The following is a 27,846-nucleotide window of genomic DNA, read 5'->3' on the forward strand; positions in this document are numbered from 1 at the left end:
GTAGAATTTGATATGAGCTCTTTAATTTATTCCAGATTATTCCCACTGTTATCTCTTAGTTGACTTTTCTGAGTCATCTTCTAAATTTCTGCTACCTTTTCTATTAGTTACAGTTCATTTGTCTGAACTTTCAAATCACACAGAAACCACCCTGAGCACCATCCACAATGGAAAAAGCATTTTGAGGCATTCATTTTAATCTTTTTTTCCCCCATTCCACTGACCAATTTAAAGATGTTTAGTGCTACAATGTGAGATCAGGAATATATATTCTTTTTCAAGGAATGTCCCTGTGGATGCTCCACTTTAGGAGAATCTGCTCCCTTGTGCTTGTAATTGGAGAATTTCAGTAACGGTGCCTGGTTGGGTCACACAGGCACTGTTCCCATCTTGCACCGCTTCTGGCGGTTACATGGTGCTGTGCGACCAATCTCCCTTCAGTTCCTTCTCTACCGCCATTGACTTGAAATAGAGCAATGGGCAGCACCTCTCAGTATTATCTTTAGCTTAACTTTTATCTTTTGAATATTAGTTTTTAGAACCTAGTTAGGGTAGTTAACTATTTAACTAACTATCTCTTTCTTACCTGTGCCAATACTGGAGTTCATCGGGGCCTACCTCAACTCTCTGGCTACAGCCTCTTGGCCCAGTCACAGATTTACCTCTCTAGTCAACCTAATCACTATAATGCAAGCTTGCCCACAGACATCGGCCACGACCTGCCTCCAGCTGTTAAGCCATATGTCAGCAACGGCATTTGAACTTAAGAAATTGAGTCTCTCTCAGTGAGCTTAATCAGAGTACACTTCCTAGCAATCACAGCATTACACCACAAAGTGATCAAGTTCTCGATCTTCGCCCACCCAATCACTAAAGGCTTTCTCAAGGGTCTTCACAACATTTACCCAAAATACAAGCCCCTGCTCCATTATGGGAACTCAACTGGTGCTGTGATGCCTTACTGAGTGCCCTTTTGAGCCATTAGCATCATGTTTACTTCACCTCTTTATGAAGGTGGCCTTGCTCATCACTATCACATCCACCCAACGAGTAGAAGATGTGGGGGGCTTCATGGCACGCCCTCCATACACAATATTTTTCAAAAACAAAGTGACCCTAAGACTACATCCCAAATTCTTAACTAAAGTAGTTTCCTCATTCCATTTGAATCAACCTACCTGTCTCCCATCGTTCTACCCCAAGCCCTTTGGGAATAAATAAGAAGCAATGCTTCATACCCTGAATGTCCACAGTGCTCTAGCATTTTACATTGAGAGGACAAAGTCTTTCAGAAAGTCACTAAAGTTATTTCTTTCCATCACGGAACTATCTATCTATCTATCTAACATCTTATCCAAATAAAAGTTGTCTAAATGGAAATCCAGCTGCACTGACCTATGTTATCACCATCAACAGTTACAATCCCCATTAGGGACTGCACACACATGCACTCTCTGCCTTGATAGCCTTCCTCAACAATGTGCCCATTGTGGACAACTGCAAAGCTGCAATCTGGGCTTTAGCTCATATATTCACACAGCATTATGCCACAGAGCAGCACTCGACATCAGATGATCTATTTGGGCTTATGGTTTTCTCAACTACCATGACTGCTCTCCGACGGTCCTCCATTCCACCAAGTGGCACCACTCTACAATCACCCAAATTGAGCACCCATAGGGACACTCCTGGAAGAACCTCAGTTACTGCATAGAGTAATTAACCATCTCTTACTCAGGCACTTTTTAGGTATGCAGATGCTAGAATCCCAAAGAGTGAATCTGTGATGTCATGTTCAAGTGGTTTTGTATATTTGAACCATTTCATTACTCTCTGTTGCAACTTTTTTGTAAGGATACTTAGCCTTATTTCCAAATGACACTGAATCTACTATAATTATTTCTGTTATAAGCATTGATAATTTTAATATGTAAAATTCATATAGTGTTAAAGAAGCAAATGTCAGTGATTTCAGGAAAAACAGCTTTCAAAAAAGATTGCATTAAAACTACAGCAACAACATTTAAAAATTATACTTGAATTTAAAACAAATAAATACCATCAAATGTTGAAAATAAGGAAATGCACAGAAAAGGTAGTCTAAACATTTTTTTAACCACCTCCTTATGCCATATAAGTTTCTCCCAGATAAGATCATTTTAAACCTCTATTTGATTCACCCACACAGTTTTTGATGAGGATTTACAATAGTGGTGTCTTTAGTGTGGGTTCATGGATTTAGTTGCACCCCAGAAATCATGAATCCAAGGGTGGAGAACTAAGCAAACATACACTTCTCTTGACTTGGTGTGAAAGGGATGCCTTGGTGGCAGCGGTTGGAGAGTGAGCCCACTGCATACTTGCTCTGCAGCAGCAGCTCCTGTCCTGTGGGGCTGGGCCCAGCTTCCTACTCTGAGCATTGTGACTCGGTTCACAGAGTTGCAGCACCACTCAGGTTTGGCCTGGCCACCCTTCCATGATTATGGAGGGGTGGCTGGGGCAAATATGAGTGAGTGGTATTATGAACTGGCAGCCAGGCCAATCCTGAGTGGCACTTCACAACCCTTCCTGTGCGCATGCACGCACACGCGCACGCACACACACACAGAGGTTCCCCGGGATTAGGGTTGAGGTTCTGGGGCTGAGGTGCTGTGCCCCCTCAACCGTTTACTGTAGTGCTCCCATTGACTTGTGAGGCTGTATCTGCCCTTGATTTACAAACTTAAACTCATGTGCACATAGATTTTAGTCAAGGAAAATAATGTTAAGTATGACCCTTGCCATTTTAGAATTTTTAAGTCGATGGAGTTGTTGTGGGTTGCACTAGCTAATGATCTGCTCCACTTCTGGCTCTTTTCATTTTTAAAAAAAAGACCAAAAATTTGAATCAACCTAATATTACTTCAGATGACTGATTATGTTCAAAATACATTTTGGCATTGTGGTAAGCTACATAAACTGGGCCAAATTTTAGTTGAATTTAAAAGTGTCTAAATCTATTGGCTCCATTAGGAATGCATGAGTATAACAGGGAGTGGATTTCTTTTTCTAATATGAGTCAAAAATGTACTGACTTTCCTGGAGTTGTGTCCATTTACAGCAGGGTTAAAACTGGTGTTGTGAGAATAAACCTCATCCACACTATCAGACTTCCTCTCATCTCACTCTAATTGCACACATTGGGGCAACCTTATTCCTAGCATAATTGCATTGGTTTACATTGTCTTGAAATGGGGAGGAGATTAGCTCTCTAGTACAATGGACCAACTTCTAATCAGGTTTCCAATGAAAATGAAATTGTTCTGAGGGGAATTATTACTCTGATCTGAAACTAAGTTTGTATAGAATATCACTTTGTGGTATTCAGTCAAACATTTCAATAGAACATAGTACTAATAATACTTAAGATAGTGATATAGCACTTTCCTTTTCAAAAAACTGTAAATTTACCTGTCTACCAGAAACCTAATATGAATAGTACAAATATGTTAACTCAGTTCAGTACATTACTCATGGTGAGGGTACTAGGTGGGTGAGAGTTTAATGCCTGCCAATGGATGTTTCCCAGAGAAATATCCTGAAATGTAGAATAAGAAATGAACAAAAATCACTACCTTAAGATAGTGGGGAGTCTTTGTTTCTTTTCTTGTTTATATTTCTTCCCTTCTTTACTCCCATCTCCATCTTTCAGATTTCTACCTTTTTCCTCATTTCTCTTGGCTTTCCCCCTTGCTTCTATTTTCTTTTTCTTCCATGTTTTTCCATTTTCAACATCACCCTGTTTTTATCCCTTGTCATCTTCTTTGCTGCCCTACTCCTTCTCCTCTGCTCCGCATGGTGTTTCCTCTCCAGCAGCAGTGGAGGAGGGACAGAAGAGTGAAGCACCAGCCCCAGGCTACCTTAGAATGGAGCTCTATGCTGGTTTTCCAAAGAAGAGATGTTCTATTAATTTAAGATTTATATTGTTTGAGTATGAGTACTACACCAAAAAAGAGGCATTATTCACATACCAATTGAATATAACAAGTGCATTCTTTATACCCTCCCTCCTCATTTCCTGTTGTAATACTTCTGCACAGTAATGACTGGTGGTATATTACAGTTACACTAGAAAAAAATCATTAGAAAAAATTGAATGTGGTAGAAACAGTTCTCTTGAGAGATATTTAAACCCTATGTTTATATTCAGCCTTTCAGAATTCAGTAGAGCAAAAGACAGTTAAATGAACTTTCAATGTAATTTTAGTAAAAAAAAGCATGTCATAATTTCTTTAAATACAAAAAATCATTTAATCCTAACTTTATTCTTGGTTAAAATGTCTGTTTACTGTAATATTCAGGGATATGGTTTTTTTAGGTAACTCACGACTTCTGAATAAGGGAGGATGAATTAAGATGTAAATGTTGAATTTCAATATTTTAGGAAGCTAGGATACCAATTTGCTTTGGAGGTATGGTTAGAGAAGGCATAGTATAAGGTAACAAATAAGTCTGGTAATGCATGTCAGCCTAAGGTCCAGTGACATTGACATTTCAGTTAACAACCCATCTAAAACAGAAGACCAGAATAAAAACATTTCAGGGAAATTATGATTTACTATATGTCTCACTTTTTATTTTCTTCTATGGGTGGTTTGCGTAGTCCAACTTCTCATACCAGATTAGAAAGATTTTATTTTTTTCAGTCTAGGATCCTCCTGCATATAAATTGTTCTATGACATTTCTCTTTTGTGCATTGCCTGCATTTCTTTATTTATAACTGGTATATGCTGTAGAGTAATTGTGTAAACATAATAAACCATGTTGCCTATAAGCATGTTTTTTTGTCAAATATATAATTATTTATAGAGCAAAGAAGCTATTTTGTCCAGCTTTATTTCTTAAACATCCTTTGTATTACTATATCAGAACTGTTGTTGCCATGGTTAAGGCTGCATTCTGTTTTGAACTTAAAACAGTAGTTAAACCCGTAAAACACAATATACCTGGCCTAAAGTTTCAAAAGATAATCTGTTGAGTAAAACCTGTATTTTCTGCCTCAGGAGACGGGGGGGGAGAGGGAGCGAAGGGGGGGAGAGGGTGAAGGGAAGAGGGAGTGTTGAAGAGAATTGGTTAATTTTAGTTCCCAAATTCTAGTTGATTTTAAAAAAGGCCAAACATTTCATCTTCTGAGTTTGCATGATTTTTCTCGCTGTCATAACACAGTCTTTTTGTGCCACAGTTAGCCAATGAAGGACAAGATTTATGATGAACAGGGTACTCTACACCATACCTGCTGATTTGTCAGAGATCAGGAGCTTCATTAAATTGTTCATCAAGCTTAGGAGCTTTTGACCTTTGTGATGCAAGAGCTGCTAATGTTGAAGAGCTTGTTCATCATCATATAGTTCAGCCAATTCAGGATCTTGCAAAATCATTCACTACTTTGACAAGTATCAGGAGCATTGTGAAAGTGCCTGTTAGCTCATAAACAGATAGTGCTTTTCACGTAAGGAACCATTCTGTTGGAGATCATTATTTAATATACTACAAGTCACAACTGAATCTTTATGCGCAATTATTAGCTAATGGAGACCATGAAAAAGTTTAGTTTTTAAAAAGAAAAGTGAAAAGTTCCTTTTTTGCAACATTTTGACTTACTCTGCTTTTCGACACCTTAGGAGGCTCTGAAATCCTGCCTGTTTGTCTTGTTCCCCCAGTAATATGCACAGCATCCCAAACTGAGGCCTAGTATGGTAGAGGAAAAGAGATTTTACTAGTCCAGCAGCATTATTGTTGCATTGTAGAGGAAGATCTTCAAGAAAGTAATGTCTGTTTTCCAAAATAAAATATTATTTGCAAAAGTCTCTGTTCTTTAAAGTAGAGCTCTTGAATTTGCTGGATAAAGATTTTCTTGCTTTGGTCACTTTGACAGAAATATTATTCTTTGTGAAATTAGTCATTGCTGTGTGAGACAGTTTTCTTAACTTAAATTATCACTACGTTATGTGTGTTTTAAGGGTATATACATAACATACTTAAAACACAAATCCACAGCTACAAGGAAATAAAAAGTGAAGATACCTAACATTACATTCCTTTTACTCATCCACCCAGAGATGTACTTTCTCCACTAGAACAAATGTCATGCACCAGACAATGCACAATATCCTCAATTCTGTGTCAATAGAGAAGCCAGGTTCTAGCACCCTTTCAAAAAACACAAGTGAGTATGATTTTTCAAGAACAGTTCAGAATGGTTAGTGGAGAGAAAGTCTGGTCTTTTTGTGATGGTGGTAGTGAATCTGAAGAAGTTGTGCGCTGTTACATACCTTAATTTTACATTTCCTTGTTTTTGTAGTTTTGTGTTATATAAGTTGTTTATGCAGTTTAACTCATACAAAATAATGGGGTTTTTTTGTATTATATATGTTGCAGTACATGGTTTTCAACTAATTGTTAATTAGAGCAATACTAGATAATTTTGAACAGACTTATTTTCTCTGAAACATTTAAGAAAATAAAAACATCACACAAGTTCTTATTTTAGTTTTAATAGCTTAAACTATTTTTCTGGCCTTAATCCTTGAAGTCCAGGGAGGGAAGGAGAGTGGGAGTGGGGAGGGGAGGAAAGACACTCCATCACTTAGCTCTCATCCAGAAGACATTCTTTGTGCTGTACTTGTGGACCACTGTCTGAGTCAGATATCCTTGTTGTTAATATCCATTCAGTACCTTTAGTTGTGGCAGGTGAGCAGAAGTCTAGGTTGGACTGCAATATATATATATTTGCAAGATTTACTCTTTTTTGGAAAATGAATGAGCTAGTAAGACTTACAAGTTCTATTATTTTAATCAAACTGTTCCTCTAATAAAGTACTCTGAAATTCTTGTTCAGATGTGTGTGCCTCATATCAGTAAGTCTACTAAAATTCTACTCTTTATTATATATTTTTAATGTACAATCTATTATACTTCCAGATCCATTTGAAGCTTTCATCATTTTTTCCATTCGTCACGAGATCAGAAAGATTGATCTTCACAAGCGAGACTATAGTCTCTTAGTTCCTGGTTTAAGAAACACAATAGCACTTGATTTTCATTTCAATCAAAGCTTACTGTACTGGACAGATGTGGTGGAAGATAAAATTTACCGAGGCAAGCTTTCTGAAACTGGAGGTATGAATTTAACTTTTGACTTATTTTAGTATGTCCTTAAAAAGAGAGTGCCAGCCGAAGTAATGCAGTCACAGAACATCAAACTTGTCAGATTCTGGCCAAGCTATTAGTATTACTCCTCTCAGAGTAATTGTTTTAGGTTATCTCCAAACTCAGGCAGGAGTCACTGGTTTTGTTATTTCAGTTTACAACTTGAATATTATCTTTAGAACTGTAAAGGCTAGAGACTTAGTTTTTAATGTGATACTTCAGATTCTGGTGCACAATATTATAGCTTTTTTTCCCCTTAACAAATGGAGAAATATGAGGCCTTTAACATGGTGACCCAACCACACTATAGAGCACAACATAATCTCACAGTGTATACAGAAATACTTTCATAAAAATGTTTTCTAGGTTGATGTACACCTATGCATTTTTTCATTGAAGACCTAGCAAACAAAATCACACATTATTTAAAGGTTCAGTGTGTTCAGAAACTTGATTTTAAATTTCCCTTCATTTCTTATTCCTGTAATGACCAAAAATGTATTTTGTACATAAGCATATACTCTCTCACTACTTGTGAGAAAAGAAAAATAACTAATGAAGATAAATATCATCATGTCAGATTGCCTATTATGTAGTCTCTCACTGAAAAATAAGCATTAAGACTCATTAAATGGAGACAGTCTTAACTATAGCCTCAGAAAAGTGATATACAGTTTTGCATATTTTAATTATTTTTGTTTAGCTGGCAGTGTGATCATGCATTTATCACATTTTAAGTGTTGTATCTCTGTTCTAATTCTTTTATATGTTTGCAACCTTTTGATCTTTGTTAGGTGTGAGTGCCATTGAAGTCGTAGTGCAACATGGCCTGGCCACTCCTGAGGGTCTTACAGTAGACTGGATTGCAGGAAACATATACTGGATAGATAGCAATTTGGATCAGATTGAAGTAGCAAAATTAGATGGCACTTTAAGAACAACATTAATAGCAGGCGCTATGGAGCATCCCAGGGCTATTGCCTTAGATCCTAGATATGGGTAAATATACAAAAATTCTTTTTTCATGATTGCTTATAAAAACACTTTGAGGAATAAGCTTGAAATGTATGAATGTGTGTTGGTTTATTTGGAGTGAGCGCTTACATTTAACTTACCTTTAACAATGCTTGAAGAACTAAATTTTTTGGTCCAGTGAACCAGGGCATCAGGAGATGTCGGAGTCATTCTAGTCTTGACTTTTTTATTGACTCACTGTGCGACTGTGGGCAAGTAATTTAACCTTTCTGTTTGTTTCTTCATCTCTAAAATAGGGATAATAATGTTCACCAGCCTTTGTAAATAGCTTGTAGATCTGCAGATGAAGAGTACTATATGAGTTCCAAGCATTATTATTTAATAGTAATCAAAAGTAAAATATTTACTAGTTAAACTGGTTAATTCATTTATTTTACCCTATAGCATACATAATTAGTTGCATTTCTGATGGCTGTTTAGATGCATATTTAATAATATAAAGCAAACTGTTCAATTAAAGGTAGTCCTAAAATCATATGTCAAAGAAACAGTATATTCTTCTATTCCACATAATACTATATGTGATTTGTAGGTCTTTTTTTTTTTTTTTTAACAGTAGTGTATCTGTCCTGATAATATGGCAAAAATGGTCTAATGTTTCAGTACACTACAGCCAAGTCAAGTAAGGGTAATATTAAACAAATGTCTTTATATTTCTCAATTTTTTGTTGGATTTTACTATTTAAAGTTTAAATAAAATTCGTGAATACATGTGATATCCACTAAGAATTTAGCTTAGTGGAGTCTCTCGTCCTGATTGTCCTTGAATGCAGCTTGAAACAGGGAATAATTTAGTTGGCATTAGTGAAGTTAAATCAGTGTAAAACTGGTGAAAGTGAGAGGAAAATGAAGTGCCATACCTGCAATCCATAAGTCAATTTTCAGCCAGCTGTTGAATGACACAAGACTCACGTCTGGAAATATGTTTGTTTACTACATAAAATATTTTAAAAATTCTTTGAGTTAGACCATTTTATTGAGATGAATGAAAAATAATGATCCAGACATAGAACACTGTTAGATCAATACTGGACAGAGTTTGATTTATTAAAATATTTTTGGAAGCCGAGATGCAATGTGTAAAAGCCAACTGGCCACAAAGACAAGGCCATTGTCTTTATACATAAAAGCCTTTTTCCATTGATGATAAATTAAAAAATGGATATAAAGGGTAGGATAAGTTAGAAAGAATTTGTAGACAATAATATTTTCTTAAAAAGCAATGGTGTACATATTCCTTCTGGTAACAGTGGAAAAAAAAACCTTTGAGAACACAAAGCATTATCTGCCCCATCTATTCTAAAGAACTTTTGAATAACAAAATGACAGATGATTCAAATCAAAGATTTGTTTGTATTGCTTTACATTCCTTAAAATGTGGATCCAACTAGAAGAAAAGCAATCTTAAGTCTTTTGATAATTTGATTTTGAGTCCTTCCTCCTTATCTATTTTATGGTTAATTTCTAACGTCAAACATTTTGAAAAAGATATTGAAAAGCTGTTTTGGAAAAAAAGGATGATTTTCAAAGAAGAGTGCACATGTGGGCTTATACTTAACTTACCATATGTACATGCAAAACTGGCTAACAAAGGCTAATGGGGTTCAAGATAGCAGTGTGGGAGGGAAAACAGATTCAGCAGAGTTACTGTGTCCCCTCCTCCTATAGCTGGATAGTAGAAGGGCTGGAAGGAGGTATTGATCGGGCAGAGCCAAGGTTCTTGCTGCCAAATGCTGGTTTAGCTATACTGAGTATAGATCCAGCACTGTTTACTTCCTTGCCACAGCATGGAGGAAACTGTGAGGAAGTTCGTTCCCCCCTGGGCTGTTCCTGAGGCTGTGCAACAATGCCCTGCCACCTTATTCAGGGCTTGTGTCAGTGCCAAGTTTGAGTCTAAGTATATGAGCATTTTGACAGCTAGTTAGTTATGCAAAATGAGTATTTATGCCCTGGCTTCAATTGTGCATTCACAGATGCATGCAAGCAATTGTGCAGGCCTAAAATCTAGATCATAATGTCTAGATTTGATTCAATCCTTAATAAGTGTACACAATATGGAAGACTTCAACTTAAACTCCACTAACACTGTACATCTAAATATTAGTGTTTTTATCCACTTATATTTAAATCTTGTATTAGATTTTGTTGAGATGGTAAACTTTTAAAAGCTTTCTGAAATCTTTAATTTTTACCTCTGGTGAAATGTACTCCACCAAAAATTGGAATTGGTTAATTTTACTTAAGCATGATCACTTATCAAATAATACAGCTTGTTCCATATCTGACTTTGAATAAGTGCATTCATTTATAAAATACGTATTTAAAACATTTAACAGTCTCTGGGAAATGCATAATAATTGTAAGGCGTATTCTTGAATAGCTTTACACAGCAGTATATGTGTTCAGATTGCTCGTATTAAAGTGACTAAATAGACTTATTGAGAAAGCAGTGCAAAGGAGCACTCTGAACGGGCTCCAGATCAGCGAAATAACTCTTACCAAAGTCAATCAGAGAAACAGGTGCGTGAGTTTGGTAAGGGAGTGCATATTCGTTTTAAAATGGACACAGATTGGGGAAATTGGCATGTGGAATTATTCTGAACTTTTAAAAAAATGTTACAGGCCCATTTCTAGCCTATTTAATTTAAAGCATCCCTAGGTGACTTTAAATTACGTCCAAAATGTCTTTAAGGTCAGGAGCAAGAAGGCTGTAGTTGGCAGCAGAAGCTTTTAATACCTGTGAAATGGCATATCCCTCTTATAGCCAATCAGTGTTTACAGTGAGTGATTTAAGTAGATTATCTTAAAAATTACCTATTGGACTGCACAACTCCTGAGCACAGAATCTAGGGAACCCTAAAATATGTCATCAATCTGGTATAGCTACAGATATTCCATTATGGCTTCATTCTCCATATAGGAAGAGAAGAAAGAAATATCCAGAAGGAAGCATTTAGACATGGAAGTCTAGGCAAACCAAAAAGGAGGGATATGCACAGGATAAAAAAAACAACATATTGAAACATGGATAAGCCACTACAGTTTCAAACCCCTCCTGCTACAAATGGGCTACAGATCAGTTCAGCTCCTACAGAGTCAGTAACATCACAGAGAGCCATTAATTGCTCATAATTCCAGCATCCAAAAAATAGACACAATTATTTCTGGACTTAGTTTTCTGTTACACATAGGGCTTATGCAGAGTACTCGTTGGAGTGGTGCACTATATTGGCGCTCATTTGAAATGACCTGCACAGCTCACTTGTCGCTTTGCTGTTTATTCGTAATATACCCATCCCAATCTCATGGTAATAAAACCTTCATGCCATGTGAAATCATAATTATACAATTATGCATATTAGACTTTTAAAAACTGATCATATATATGATCTATTTTAAAATGTCTAATATGCATTTTATATATGTATATATACATATATGTATAAAGTTGCTGGTGATACACATTCATACAAAATATTATTAAAATGTTCTTTCATTTTAGAACCTATTTGGATATTTTTAGGCTATAAATCAATTACCTTATTTTCGAGACAGTGGAAGTAATTTGCATCTGATTATGTACACAGAATAGATAATAGTGGCTTTTTTAGAATAATAATATCTATACTTTAATGGTCTGTAGCTCATTTGCTTAATTATAGATCCACTAGAGTCTAATGAATGTAGATACCCTTGACTCAATATGCGGTTATGGCTTCTTACAAGCAGTTTTGGTATATCATTTCGGTGTCTATACAGTGGATTCTCAGTTTGTTGATAATTGACCTATCTGAGCTTAAAGTGGGTGTTTCACATGAAGTGAATGTTGTCTTGCTATAAAATATTAAGAGGGAAAGTGTAATGAATTCCTCGGAAGACATATTTATAACACAAAGTAATTGCTTTAAAGATTATAAGATTTTTAGCAGCATAGGGAGTCAGCGTACAACAAACCTTTATTTACTGCATCAGAAAAGGCCCTACTAACAATATGTACAAACTTTTGTTTTAATGTTTTGTTTTTATTGTTTTGAGAATAAATATTTTTCTAATATGTGACTCTGTTTATCATACTGAAGTCCTGATCCTTCAAGGCTTACTCAAATAAGCAGGCCTTATGCATTTAATTACTTTATAAAAATCATTAGAGTTGCACGTATGAGTTAGTTGATTCATAGATTGATAAAGTCAGGAGAAAGTACTGTGCTAATATAGTCTGTCCTTCAGAACAACACAAGCCATTGATGGTAATGGTATTGCTAACATGAATAAAATTAAAGAGAATTGAGGCCTAACTTTGGAACTTTGAATTGTGGAACTTGAGTCAAATTTTCCTCTTGAGTTACGCCTTGTGTAATCCCACCATTACAAATAGAGTTCTTTAACTTGTGAGTTGGGGAGTATTTGGCCCATTATATTGATTTTATATAAAAGGTACTTTCGATTATTATGTTTGGAAAAAATAAGGTCCTTCAGGGATATTTTTGAGGCAGTCTTTGCCTCACTGACTAGGTCATAATCTCAATCTTAGTAGAATTGGATTTTGCACAAGGCAAACGTCCCATCTGTGAATTTCTTTGCTACTTTTATAACACAGATTAGTTAACTAAGCATATACAGGTTTTTACCTGCAGAAACTGACATACTAAGATATCTTCTGATTAAAGTGTATATTATTTTTCCGCTTTTAATCGAGTTACATTTTAGAATGATTTCAGAATGTATATAGGTAAACGATTAAGTAATAATTACTGGTGTGTGTCATTGTGCACAGGTACTACGTGAAAAAGCCATTTCAGAATCTGTGTTCTAAAGGCTGGAACTATCAACCACTGTTTTTTTATTTTTTATTTTTGAATGTAGTTTTTAAAAATTCTCATTGTTACGTTATCTAAACCAGGGGCTGCAGAATACCATTTAAATTGTGGGGGGCATAGATTCCTCCCCCCCGACTCTCCTCTTCCCCTCTGAGGTGACCCCCCTCTAGTCCATGAGCCTTACACACTTCCGAATTTGAGTGAGTGGTGATGTGGCCTGGCACAAACTTCCGTGATGCTGCAACCCCAACCAGCTCGCAATACCACTCACTCAAATTTAGCCTGGCCAAAGTGTGGTCGTGCCATGGCCTGGGTGACCCCCAGGCTCCAGTGACTGTAGTCTAAACTTTCTCCTGTTCAGTCCTCTCTACTACTGCTTCCTTTATCATTATTTATGTATAAAATCAAGTGTCTGCAAAACACTTTACATGTATGAGCTGTTCTATGTCCTGTAGAACTTTATCATCTAAATGATTTTTCAATCTGTGTGAGATCCTGACCTCCAATTAGACTGCTTAAAACTCCCTAGTTTGGAATGTAGGAATGAAATTCTTTGTTCATGCAGAGCTGATGTAGCCATCTCTACAACATTCCCTCTCAATTCTCCCAGAATAGGATACCTACTGGGCAAAGAGAGACTAGAGCAATTCCTGGGTGATGTAACAGACGCATTGGGGGTCAAAACTGCTCTGAGAATGCCTTCACTAATGTCACAGGCTAAACTAGTCTCCAACACCCATACATTTCAGGGGAGCACAGTGATGGAATAGGTCTCTAGTGTAGCTGAGGATCACATCCTGACTGCACATAATGACAGTCTGTAAGCATAGGCGCCAACTTCTTCTAGAGCCGATGGGTGCTCGACCTCCCTGACCCAACGCCACCGTTCCAACCCCTTCCCCAAAGTCCCCACCCCAACTCTGTCCCCTCCCTGCTCCATGGGACCCTTTCCCCAAATCCCTGCCTCAGCCACACCTCTTCTCCACTTCCTCTGAGTGCGCCACATTCCCGCTCCTCCCCCCTCTCTCCCACAGCTTGGGAGGAGAAGCGGGGATGCAGCACACTCAGGGGAGGAGGCGGAGACAGAGTGGAGGTGAGCTGGGGCAGGGCGAGGAGCTTGGCTGCCACCAATTTTTCCCCTTGGGTGCTCCAGCGTCTATGTCTGTAAGCAGTGTATTTGTAACTGTGTTAGTCCCAGGATATTAGAGAGACAAAGTGGGTGAGGAAATACCTTTTATTGGACCAGCTTCTGTTGATGAGAGAGACAAACTTTTGAGCCATACAGAGCTCTTCTTCAGCTCTAGGAAAAGTACTCTCAGCAAAATGCAAGATGGAACAGATAATTTGGAGTAAGAGGTTAGCACGTGTTGTAAGGGACCATTCAAGGTTGAGTGGCCCATTAACATCTCTGCAGTCATAGGATAAAAAGAAAGGGATAGTGGGTTGTAGATTGTGTAATGAGTCTTAACTCCAGTGTGTCTCTTCAGTCCACGATTTTTTACTATATAAGATGGTTGCTCACTTTTGTAGCTGTTGTTCTTCTAGGTGTGTTGCTCATATCCATTCCAATTAGGTGTGCACGCACCTTGTGCACATTCATGGGAAGATTTTTACCCTAGCAACACTCGGTGGGTCGGCTGGGTCGCCCCCTAGAGTGGCGCTGCCATGGCGCCAGATATATACCCCTGAAACCCAACGGCCCTTCAGTTCATTCTTGCTGGCTACTCCGACAGAGGGGAAGGAGGGCAGGTTTGGAATGGATATGAGCAACACATCTCGAAGAACAACAATTACAAAGGTGAGTAACTGTCTTTTCTTCTTTGAGTGCTTACTCATATCGATTCCAATTAGGTGACTCCCAAGACTTACCTAGGTGGTGGGGTCGGAGTGAGATGTCGCAGACTGTAGAACTGCTGATCCAAATGCCACGTCATCTCTGGACTGTTGAACCAGAGCGTAATGTGAGGCAAAGGTGTGGATCGAGGACCAGGTAGCTGCGCGACATATCTTCTGGATGGATACATGAGCTAGGAAGGTGGCAGATGAAGCCTGAGCCCTGGTAGAATGTGCGGTGAGGTGGCTCAAGAGAACATGAGCCAAGTTATAACAAGTACGGATGCACGCCGTCACCCAAGATGAGATCCTCTGGGAGGAGACAGGTAGGCCCTTCATTCAGTCTGCCATCGCGATGAAGAGTTGGGGCATTTTACGAGAGAGTTTTGTCCGCTCGATATAAAATGCGAGCGCTCTACGGATGTCTAGGGAGTGCAATTGTTGTTCCCATCGTGATGAGTGTGGCTTCGGGAAGAAGACCAGAAGGAAGATATCCTGGTTGATATGAAAGATCTATACCATTTTAGGGAGGAAAACCAGGTGTGGTCACAACTGCACCTTGTCCTTGTGAAACACAATATACGGTGGGAGCCCTAAGCTCGGAGACTCGTCTGGCCGATGTAATGACTATGAGGAAAGCTGTCTTCCAGGACAGGTATAGTAGTGAGCAGGCTGCTAACGGCTCGAAAGGGGCAGACATAAGTCTGGTTAGAACCAGGTTGAGGTCCTAGGTTGAGGCGGCACGGCGTACTTGGGGGTATAGGCGGTCCAAGCCCTTGAGGAACCTAGAAATCATAGGGTGTGAGAACACGGAGTGGCCACTTTCCCCTGGGTGGAAGTGGCCACCAAGTACACCCTCAATGATGATACTGCTAGGCCTTATTGTTTGAGAGACCAGAGGTAGTCCAAGATGATGGGGATCAAGACCTCAGTGGGAGTAACATTATGCGTTTCGCACCAGCAGGAGAAACGCTTCCACTTGGCCAGATACGTTGACCGAGTGGAAGGTTTCCTGCTACCCAGGAGTACTTGTTGTACTGAGGCAGAGCAATGTAACTTGGACTGGCTTAACCACACAGCAGCCATGCTGTGAGGTGAAGGGACTGCAGGTCTGGGTGGTGAAGTCTGCCGTGGTCCTGAGTTATGAGGTCTGGGTGAAGAGGCAGGGTAAATGGGTTGGCTATCGACAGGTCGAGCAGCATGGTGTACCAGTGCTGCCTAGGCCATGCTGGAGTGATCATGATCAAGCGAAGTCTGTCCCTGCAGAGCTTTATCAGGACCCTGTTAACCAGCGGGAATGATGGAAAGGCATAAAGCAGTTGGCTCGTCCATGGCATCAGGAAAGCGTCCGAGATCGAGCTTGGGGAGAAGCCTTGGAAGGAGCAGAACATCTGGCATTTTCTGTTCTTGCTGGAAGCAAAGAGGTCTATACGGGGAAAGCCCCACTTCCGGAAAACAGAATGAATAACGTCCAGACGAATCAACCACTCGTGAGACAGGAAGGATCTGCTGAGTCGATCCGCCAGAGTGTTCCGAACCCCTGGGAGAAAAGATGCTACGAGGTCTATCGAGTGGGCTATACAGAAATCCCAGAGCTGGATGGCTTCCTGACAGAACTGTTTAGGTCTCTGATGAAGCAACAGTTGTTGCTAGGTTTTTAATTATAAGGGGACAACATGACCTGTTGCTAACATTAATACACTTTAGAGAAAGGGAGATGTTAATGCCAACTGGCAAAAGCCCACAAGCTAATAGAAAACAAGTTGACCTTAACAGAAGGTCGACACGGTTCCGCACGGGGAACTGTTAGTCAAATTGCAAAAGATGGGAATGAATACGAAAGTTGTTAGTTGGATAAGGAACTGGTTAAAGGGGAGACTCCAGAGGGTCGTATTGAAAGGTGAATTGTCAGGCTGGAAGGAGGTCACTAGTGGAGTCCCTCAAGGATCGGTTTTGGGACCGATCTTATTTAACCTTTTTATTACTGACCTTGGCACAAAGAGCGGGAATGTGCTAATAAAGTTTGCGGATGACACGAAGCTGGGGGGTATTGCTAACACGGAGAAGGACAGGGATACTATTCAGGAAGATCTGAACCACCTTGTTAACTGGAGTAATAGGAACAGGATGAATTACAATAGTGAAAAGTGCAAGGTTATGCATTTAGGAACTAATAATAAGAATTTTGGATATACGTTGGGGGCGCATCAGTTGGAAGCGACGGAGGAGGAGAAGGACCTTGGGGTGCTGGTTGATAGCAGGATGACTATGAGTCGCCAATGTGATACGGCTGTTAAAAAAGCGAATGCGATTTTGGGATGCATCAGGCGGGGTATTTCCTGCAAGGATAAGGAGGTGTTAGTACCGTTATACAAGGCGTTGGTGAGACCCCATCTGGAATACTGTGTGCAGTTCTGGTGTCCCATGTACAAGAAGGATGAATTCAAACTGGAACAGGTTCAGAGACGGGCTACAAGGATGATCCGAGGAATGGAAAAACTGCCTTATGAAAGGAGACTCAAAGAGCTTGGCTTGTTTAGCCTGGCCAAAAGAAGGCTGCGGGGGGATATGCTTGCTCTATATAAATATATCAGGGGGGTTAACGTTAGGGAGGGAGAGGAATTATTTAAGTTTAGTACTAATGTAGGCACGAGGACGAATGGGTATAAACTGGACATTAGGAAGTTTAGACTTGAAATTAGACGAAGGTTTCTAACCATTAGGGGAGTGAAGTTCTGGAACAGCCTTCCGAGGGAAGTAGTCGGGGCAAAAGACTTTCCTGGCTTTAAGACAAAGCTTGATAAGTATATGGAGGGGATGTTATGATAGGATTGTTAATTTGGGCAATTGATCTTGGATTACCACCAGATAGGTCTGCTCAATGATCTGCGGGGAGATGTTGGATGACATGGGAACTGAGTTACTGCAGAGAATTCCTTCTTGGGTGCTGGCTGGTGAGTCTTGCCCACATGCTCAGGGTTTAGCTGATCGCCATATTTGGGGTCGGGAAGGAATTTTCCTCCAGGGCGGATTGGCAGGGGCCCTGGAGGTTTTTCGCCTTCCCCTGCAGCGTGGGGCACGGGTCGCTTGCTGGTGGTTTCTCTGCAGCTTGAGGTCTTCAAACCAGTTTTGAAGATTTCAATAACTCGATCCTGGGATAGGGGTTGTTATAAAATTGGATGGGTGGGGTTCTGTGGCCTGCCTTGTGCAGGAGGTCAGACTAGATGATCAGATTGGTCCCTTCTGACCTATTAGTCTATGAGTCTATGAGTCTATGAGAAGGTTAGATTTTGGGGGGAAATTACAATAGAGTCAAAGGAACAACAAGAAGGAAATCAATGGGGGGATCTGTTCAACATCTTAGATGTCTGTACACAAATGCAAGGAGTTTGGGGAATAAACAGGAAGAACTAAACGTATTAGTACATAAGCTGAATTATGATTTAATTGGCATCACAGAGAGTTAGTGGGAGGAGTCTCATGGCTGGAATATTGGCATAAAAGGGTATAACTTGTTCAAAAAGAACAGTCAAGGGAAAATGGGAGTGGAGGTTGAGGTCCAGAGGTAGATGAGCTGAGAATCTCTGGGTAAAGATAAAAGGGGTGGTATCAGTATGGGGATCTACTATACACCACCGCATCAGGAAGAGGATGTGGATGAGGCATTTCTAAAACACATAACAGAAATATCCAAAGAGGTCCAGATGGTAATGGGGAACTTTAACTACCCAGACATCTGTTGGAAAAGTAATACAGCAAAACACAAAATCTCCAATAAGTTCTTGGTCTGTATCACAGACAAATTTTGTTCCAGAAAGTGGAAGTATCCAGGGACACAGGCATTTTAGACTTGATTCTGACCCACATGAAGGATTTGCTAGTAAATCTGAAGGTGAAAGGGAATTGGGTGACAGTGATCATGAAATGATAGATTTCATGAGTCTGAGGAAAGAAAGTAGTGAGAGCAGCAGAATAAGGGTAAAGGACCTCAAGAAAGCAAACTTTAGCAAACTTTAACAAACTCAGAGAACTGGTAACTAAGGTACCATGGGAAGAAAATCTAAGGGGAAAAGTCATTCAAGAGAGCTGGCAGTTATTCAGGAGACAATATTAAAGGCACGACTGCAAACTATTCCAGTGCAAAGGAATGAAAGGAAGAATAGTAAGAGGCCAATATATATCCATCATGAGCTCTTTAATGACCTACAAATCAAAAAGGAATCCTACAAAAAGTGGAAATGTGGTCAAATTGATAAGAAGGCATATGAAAGAACAACACAAGCATGTAGGGACAAAAGCAGAACGTCTAAGGCACAAAAGAGTTACACGTGGCAAGGGATATTAAAGGCAATAAGAATACATTAGGTGCTAGAGAAAGATGAGGGAAAATGTAGGTTCTCTACTTAGTAGGGAAGGAGAGTGAATAAGTGATAACATCACATGGGGTTCGCAGGGGTCAGTCCTGGGTCCAGTAAAATTCAGTAGTTTTTTTAATAACTTGGATAATGGAGTTGAGTGGTGGTTTGCAACCAATTTTTTTATTTGAAGACTCCCAAAAATATTTGAATGAAGGTGTGGACTTTTTTGGAAATCTTAGCCATAGGCTGCAGACCCCCATCAGTCCATGGACCACAAGTTGAAAAGCACTGTTCTACGGTAACAGCAACTTTTTACAGACCCCTTAGACCAGAGGTCTCCAACCTTTTTATGCCCAAGATCACATTTTGAATTTAAGGGAACCCAGAATCTACCCTGACCCTTTCCTGTGGCCATGCCCCTTCCCCAAGGCCATGCCCCACCCACTCCATTCCCCACACTCTCCGTCACTTGCTCTCCCCCATCCTCACTCATTTTTCACTGGTCTGAGGCAGGAGGTTGAAATTTGGGAGGGGGTGGGGGCTCTGGGCTGGGGCCGAGGGGTTTGCAATGTGGGAAGGAGCTCCAGGCTGAGCCTGGAGCAGAGGGTTGGGGTGTAGGAGGGGGTGAGGAGGTGCAAGCTCTGGGAGAGAGTTGGCATGCAGGAGGGGGCTCCAGGCTCGGGCAGAGTGTTGGGGTGCAAGAAGGTGCTGGCTCTGGGAGGGGGCTCAGGGCCAGTCAGGGGCTTGGGGTGCAGGATGAGGTTTTGGGTGCTGGCTCTGGGAGGAGGCTCAGGGCTGGGGTATGAGATGCTGCTCTAGGAGGGAGGCACTTACCTCAGGTGGCTCCCGGTCAGTGGTGCAGCAGGACTTGGCCCCACTCAGGAACATTGGCACCTCCTCCCCATCACGAGCTGCCCCCTCCCCTCCCTCGTCATCCAGTAGTGCACTACATGGCCCCGCTGCTCCCAGAATAGGCCAACACACCTCTGCGGCCCCTGGGGGAGACACGTGGCACCGCGTACTGCCCCTCAGATACCACCCCCGCAGCTCCCATTGGGCACAAATGGTGCTGCAGGGGTGGTGCTTGCAGGCAGGAACAGTACCTCCCCCTGCCCGTCCCAGGGTCACTGGGATTTGCTGGCCACTTCCGGGAGCGGCATGGGCCTGCCGCAGGCAGATGGCCTATCTTAGTGGATCGCAGTTGGCTGGGAGAGTCTCCAGGATCAACTGTTTTAGACGTAGTCTGCAGATCCCCAGGAATCTGCAGACCACAGGTTGAAAACCACTAGAGTAGACAGTATGCTTATAAAATTTGCAGATGACACCAATCTGGGAGGAGTTGCAAGCACTTTGGAGGACAGGTTTAAAATTCAAAGTGATCTTGATAAACTGGAGAATTGGTTTGAATTCAATAAAATGTAATTCCATAAATAAAAGTGCAAAGTACTTCCCTTAGGAAGAAAAAATAGAATGTTCAGCTACAAAGTGGGGAATAACTATCTAGGTGGTAGTACTGCTGAACAGGATCTGGGGGATTATAGCAGACCACAAACTAAATATCAGTTGTCAATGTGATGCAGCTGCAAAAAGGCTAATATGATTCTGCGGTGTATTAAAAGGAGTATTATATATAAGACATAGGAGGTAATTGATTTTTCTGCATGGCACTGGTGAGGCTCTAGCTGAAGTACTCTGTCCAATTCTGGAAGGATGTGAACAAATTGAAGAGGCCAGAGAGAGCAACAAAAATAGTAAAAGGGTTAGAAAACCTGACCTAGGAGGGAAGGGTGAAGAAACTGGGCATATTTAGTCTTGAGAAAAGAAGACTGAGGGGTGACCTGATAGTCTTCCAATGTGTTAAGGGCTGTTATAAAAAGGACGATGATTCTCCATGTCCACTGAAGATAGGACAAAATGTAATCGGCTTAGTATTCTGCAAGGGAGATTTAGATGAGATATTAGGAAAAAATATCAATTATAAGGATAGTTAAGCTCTGGAATAGGCTTCCAAGGGAGGTTGTGGAATCCCTATCATTCGAAGCGTTTAAAAACAAGTTGGACAAACACATGTCAGAGATGGCCTGGGTTTATTTGGCACTGCCTCGGTGCAGGGGGTGGACTTGATGACTTCTCAAGGTCCCTTCGAGCCCTACACTTCTATGATTCTATGACGTGTGGAATTGAAATTCTTGTGCTTTTGATTTCATAGCTGTTGAAAATAGCAAAACTTTTTGCTAAAGAAGAACTATTCTGCATGAAAAGTGTTATAATTCTCAAGACTACCCTTATGTGCCTTAGTTTCTTCTGAAATATTTAAATATTAGAGACTTTTTTGCCCATTCTTTAAGTAGCCTGTACATTTTTTTTGGTGCATACTTTGTTGTGTTTCATTTGGACATTGAAATTATAACTTTCCCTCTCCTCCCCCTAATCCTACAGAATTCTGTTTTGGACAGACTGGGATGCTAATTTTCCTCGCATTGAGTCTGCTTCCATGAGTGGGGCAGGAAGAAAAATCATCTATAAAGACATGGATACCGGAGCCTGGCCTAATGGTCTTACTGTTGATCACTTTGAAAAAAGAATAGTATGGACAGATGCTAGGTAAAAACAACAATAAAATATTTATTATCAGTTTATTACTATTTGTTGTTTTATATAATGCCTAATCTGGATTGCAAGCAAATATGCTACTTTCTCCCCATTTAATTAAACACATTATGTATTTGATGTTTTATGTTTTGATTCATCGAAGTTAATGAGAGTTCAGATCCTTAATATACATTTTATGTTTCTATGAATAAATATTGAACTTTTTCAAAATATATGTGATGACCCAAATCCTACTTACCTTTCTCATACAAATAGTATCATTAGCACTTGAGAACTACGTACATGTCAAAGACTCAGTTGTTGGTAAAGATTTTTCCTTTTAATTCAGGTGAATGGAAATTACTTTGTTTTTATTTCAATGGGATGGATAGAAGTCTAACTTTTTAATTGAGAGAATACAAGCAAAAGAGTAACCCATATGTCTTTTAAACAAGAATTTCTAGATAAATTGTGCTAGAGCCACTCTAAGGTGATGATTTTTCTTACATGCTTTGTCAGTAAACTTCTGGTTTTGCCGTCTGTAGTGGCAAGGCCATAAATACGTTCTGAAAATATTCACTGAAACATTTTCAGGCCTATAGTACTATCAAGTTAGCCCTGCAGATGTCCTAATTTTCACAAATTATTTTTTTATTTGGGTTTATCTTGTAGGTCTGATGCAATTTATTCTGCATTATACGATGGAACTGGAATGATAGAGATCATACGGGGTCATGAATATCTTTCCCACCCCTTTGCTGTCTCTTTGTATGGAAGTGAAGTGTACTGGACTGACTGGAGGACCAATACATTGTCAAAAGCCAATAAATGGACAGGGCAAAATGTTAGTGTGATACAGAAAACCAGTGCACAGCCTTTTGACCTTCAAATATACCATCCAAGTCGTCAACCACAAGGTAACTTAAACATAATTATCTGATCGCATATATGTTTACATCTGTATAATCCAATTTTTGGGGTATGTACTGTGTTTTCTACTTTTCTGATGTCTCAAGAAACATCTGCGTTGAGTTGTGGAATGTATAACAAGAAAAAACTTGGTGGAGGTTACAATTTTCAAATGTCACTTTGTTGCTTGTTTGGCGGAGGGGAAGAATTAAATGAAAATTCCTTTAATTTGAATATCGCTTTCTGATTTGAACTTTTTTTTGTTTTGTCAATATGAAATGCAGCTCACAATATATGTCTAATACTTTCTATTTTGGTTTTCTAAAAACAGTTGAAGTATTGTCTGCTAGTATGAAAACCTTGATGTACACTCATAAAAGTCAGCTTGTGGACAGGCCTTGTCATTGGTTACATTAAATATTGGCTATTTTCAGTTTTGATAATGATCCTAGTACATTTTAAACAAATGCATTATCAGGATCACTAGACACATAATAATCATTGAATTATCTGCCCTGTTTATCTTCCTCAGTGAAGTATTACACCTACTTACGAAAAATGAAAGAATAGGTTAAAAACTGTGTTCTGGAGGACAGAATTACAATGAATGTAATTCAGTTTGCATGAATACAATAATAGCAAATCATCGGTATAATTGTTTGTAGTTCTGGAAGAAATTACTACCAAACTTTGAACTTTTTATTCACGGTGGTGGGCACTTACTCCTGCAAATAGAACTACTGATATTAGTGGGAGTAAGTGCTCACCAATGCACATAATGGGTTCACAGTCTGACATTGTGGTAATTTATGCATTATTATTATCTAGAAAAATATATTTAAATTATAGGAATAAATGTTTAAAATTCATCTTATAGCTGTCTTAACCTTCCTGTGAGAAACTATTAGGACTTTTTTTGATAGAATAAACATAATTTAGAAAGCTAAAGTTTGCCTGAATATTGTGGGATAATATGATATGCTTGACAGAGTTCCATTTTTTTTCCATTCTAAATTTTCTAACTTGCACTCTTGCTGTACACAATACAGAAAAGATGGACCTAAGAATGTTGCTTGTAACTGCTAAAATCAATAAGGGACCCAGGAATAATTGAAGAACTTGAAGTGTGAGGTCCTGTGTTGAGGGCATTTTGTTACAATTTCATCTTGACAGCTGACTACCCCTTATCTGAAACTCTTTCCTACCCCTCCAGTTTTTTTCTATATTTTTTTTTCTAAGAATTAGGTAATAGAGAATATATAAATCAAACAAAAACTGATCATTAGACTTAATTCCAAGCCCAAGATTTTTGGTGTGGTTTAGGTAATTAGCATACCTTTCCTCTCTGCAACAAGTCCATCTACTTTTGCTCATATGCTATTAAAAAAACATTGCAGCATTTCATCAGGTTTTGCGTTCACACCTATGCTAACCATTTTCTTATTGCATATACTCTGTGAGTTCCTTGAAGTTAGAGCTGATCCAGAATACATTGCATGCCATAGATTTAGACATCACAACTGTTGATACGAAAAGATACAAGAGAAATTTAAAATATTAGGTGGAGGAAAAATAGTGACTAGATACACACTGTGCAGGGCTGAGGGGACATGAGCCTGAAACTTGAGTGTAGTCATTGTATTCAGTGGGGAACAAAGGGAGTTAATCAGTTTAAGGAAGTTGTTGCAGCAGTAGTTGGAAGGATCTTATTCTCAAAAGAAAAAACACGAGTTTGAGACCCTGAGGAGTGAAAAGACCTAAAAGGTGTTTTGGATGAACATCTGAAATTATTTTGGCTTATTTTAACTTCTTTAGATTGAAAACTGTTAATTTTGCACTATTTTAGTTCATCGGTTATGTGTCTTCTAAATAGTACCTGTACTTAAAAAATATTTTAAAGTGGTGCTTTGAAGTTTCTTCCACAAATATTTCTCCTCACCTTTGTATTTCCTCTTATTGAGTATCATGTTCAGAATCAGTTCCCTAGTGCAGGGTTCCAGCTTACTTCTGCTGCAAACCAACGGGCCAAAAACACAGGGGAATCAGAATGTAGTGGGGAGATCTTGGCCATGTCCTTTTCCTCTGGCTTTGCCCTCTTTTCTTTTATGCCAGCATCAGAGAAAAGGAGGATCATAAGAGTACCTGTGCTATCTCTATGCTACTAGTGAATCACTCTTGCACTTGAGAGATCCTTCCTGGGCTAATTATGTTGAGTTACGCTAGTGCAGTACCAAAGTTATTGTACCACATTGGGGCATATGGCACTGTGCCTGTAACGTTAGTGGCATGTATTACATACACACAAAAAGCTGCATTAGGAGAACATTACAGTTTCAAAGTCAAGTACTCACAAGTTTAGGAAATGCCAGAATTAAGGTTGCCTGTGGAACCTTCAATTGGTTCCCTTGTGCATCTGCATTATGAACTTCTTTAATTATATAATCACATTTTTTTTTCTACAGAAACAACCTCGCATCCTAAATTTTACAAAGCCTTCACCCTAAAGCAGAGTTTGCCATGTAACATTGTATTTTTCCTTACTCATCGTTACACCCGCAGGCCACTCATGTCCCACCTCAGTGCTGACAATCCCCATGACAAGATGACCATGTACATCACTATGATATTACCTACTAGCTAATATGAGGTATTCTGGATATCTCAAAGTACACATCCACCTCTTTACTTTGATCACACGTGGTGGGGGCAGAGAGAGTCTGTCTCCTTCCCTAGGAGCTGGGCCCCCTCATATCACCATCACAGTTATGCCAGACAGTTTCAGCTAATCCCCGACCCATTCAATATTACATCTAACACAATGAATGCAGCTGGAGTGCATACAGATAATTCTCTATGGTTGTTAATATCTCCAGAGGGACAGAGTTAAGGTTGTGTTGGTGTGCACCTTAATTCTACATTTCCTGGTTTTCAAAGGTTTGAGTTTTGCTGAATTCCATGTTCTGGAAGGGTGTGAGATAGCACTGGGCAATCTAACTGTCTGTTGACATTACTTTTGATCAGTGAATACATCTAGGAACTTGAAATGCAGGATGGAGCCCTGTATACTGGAAAACAGCAACTCTGGAGAAATAAGGGTAATAGTGGACAAGTAATTGAACATAGGCGCTGATGCTATACCAAAAAAGGAGCAAATGTGATCCTTGGATTTATAAACAGAGGAGGGGGAAAGAGTAGGGCGATGATTTTATCTCTGTACTCTGGATTGATACTGAAATGCTGCACGTAGTTCTGGTGTGCACATTTTTAAAGGAGTTGAAAAATTGGAGAGGATGTAAAAAAAGCTATTTAAAATTATTTGACGGTTGGAAAAAATGTCTTATGGTGACAGATTTAAAGAGAGAGCTTAATATGTTTAGTTTATGAAAGAAAGATTGAGCAATGATTGATAACAATGTGTAAGTGCCTTCCTGTGGAGAAAATATTGGTTACTAACAGACTCTTTTCTCTAAGGGAGAAAGGCATAAGAAGAACCAATGTTTGGAAGCTGAAGACAGACAAATTATAAATTAGCACACCTTTTTAACAGTGAAGATTATTAACCATTGGTACAAACAATAAGGAGAAGTGGTAGATTCTCTATCGCTTTATGTTTTCGTATCATGCCTTTCTGGAAGACACACATTAGCCAAACACGAGTTATGCTTCAGTGAGACACGATTTATTGATCTTAGTATATGGAAAACTGGGTGAAATGTGATGTTCTGTGATATAGAGGAGGTCAGACTACATGATCTAATGATCCCTTCTGGTCTTAAAACTCTATTAATCTATGTATTATGCCATTGCTTTTCAAGATGTCTTGCAATATTTTTAGTTTAGTGTATCACTTCCTAAAAGCTGAAAACTTCAATGTCAAGAACCTTTGACACCAAAAAGACAACAGAATGCCTGGCTTTAGTCTTGCTTTATCTTTTTGGAATACTGGAGAAGAAGAGACATTAAAATAGAAAGTTTGTTCTGGTATGGATTGGAAACAGGTTAGCTATGTGGCTTGCCATGAACTTATTTCTTATGCCCAAATTTTTTATTTACGTACTCAGTCCAACATACAGTGAAATAAATAGAAAGGATCCAACTGATGTTAAAATCAGCTAGAACAGGACTAGATATCTAACTTTAGACAACAAAGTCTGAATATTTTCCCACTTAGTTTTGCTAAGATATATTCAGAGTGATTTTTGCCCCAGATATTTCTTTTTATGTAACATTCAGTTTTTTGTGGCGCAAGTCCCCTGAAAAATGGGGCCAGTAATGTCAAGTTTTCTAAACTCTTAAAGCTCTGAATCCTTGAAAAACTGAGAACATGCTGAGTTATCCATTCTTTCCCAATTCAAGGTTATACTTTAAAATCACGTGTTTAAAAGGCCCTTTCATACCTGAGCAACCATGAAAACAAATCATTTATATAAAAGTAATCTATTTTGTCAGTAACTTTCAGTGCTCCCTTTACTGTTTTATAAGATAAATATTTGAATTAGAGTTGTCTTCATCACAGCTCTGCTGTTTCTGCTTGATTCTTCAGTGAAATTATTCTCTAATTGTTACATCAAATAGTTGCCATGAGAGTGATTGAGGCACAATAAATTCCATACACGTTATTACACAATAAAGTGAAAGGAAGAGGTGAGTGGTGAAGGACTATATTTAATCATTTGAAAAACTTGCACCAGCAACTGGGAAGAGCACAAGTCAGAAACATAAACCATTGTATGATTAGTGTAGTTTAGAATATGGCATAAAAATGACTGTTCTGGGTCAGACCAATGTTCCATCTAGCCCAGTAACCAGTCTTCTAACAGTGGGTGGTGCTTCAGAAGAAATTAAGAGAATAGGAAAGTTATTGAGTGATCCATCTCCTGTTGTGCAGTTCCAGCTTCTTGCAATCAGAGGTTTAGGGACACGCAGAGAATGAGGTTGCGTCCTGACCCTCTTCGCTAATTCCTATTGATGGACCTAGCCTCCATGAACTTATCTGATTCTTTTTTGAACCCAGTTGTACTTTTGGCCTTCACAGCATCCCCTGGCAATGAGTTCCACTGTTTGGCTGTGCATTGTGTGAAGAGGTATTTATTTATGCTTGTTTAAACTAAAT

At 39.3% G+C, this 27,846-nt stretch overlaps 1 protein-coding gene across 1 annotated transcript in view; it reads left to right on the forward strand.

Moving 5' to 3' along the window:
* Positions 1 to 27,846, forward strand: part of LRP1B (LDL receptor related protein 1B) — an 875,307-nt gene that overhangs the window by 423,309 nt on the left and 424,152 nt on the right. Inside the window, exons 22-25 of the mRNA XM_030580310.1 lie at positions 6,962 to 7,159; positions 7,984 to 8,188; positions 21,672 to 21,836; positions 22,497 to 22,741. Coding sequence (XP_030436170.1) covers positions 6,962 to 7,159; positions 7,984 to 8,188; positions 21,672 to 21,836; positions 22,497 to 22,741 — 813 coding nt within the window. The remainder of the gene's footprint in view (positions 1 to 6,961; positions 7,160 to 7,983; positions 8,189 to 21,671; positions 21,837 to 22,496; positions 22,742 to 27,846) is intronic.

Source organism: Gopherus evgoodei, chromosome 11 (genome assembly GCF_007399415.2).
Source record: "Gopherus evgoodei ecotype Sinaloan lineage chromosome 11, rGopEvg1_v1.p, whole genome shotgun sequence".
In the NCBI taxonomy this organism is placed as follows: Eukaryota; Metazoa; Chordata; order Testudines; family Testudinidae; genus Gopherus; species Gopherus evgoodei.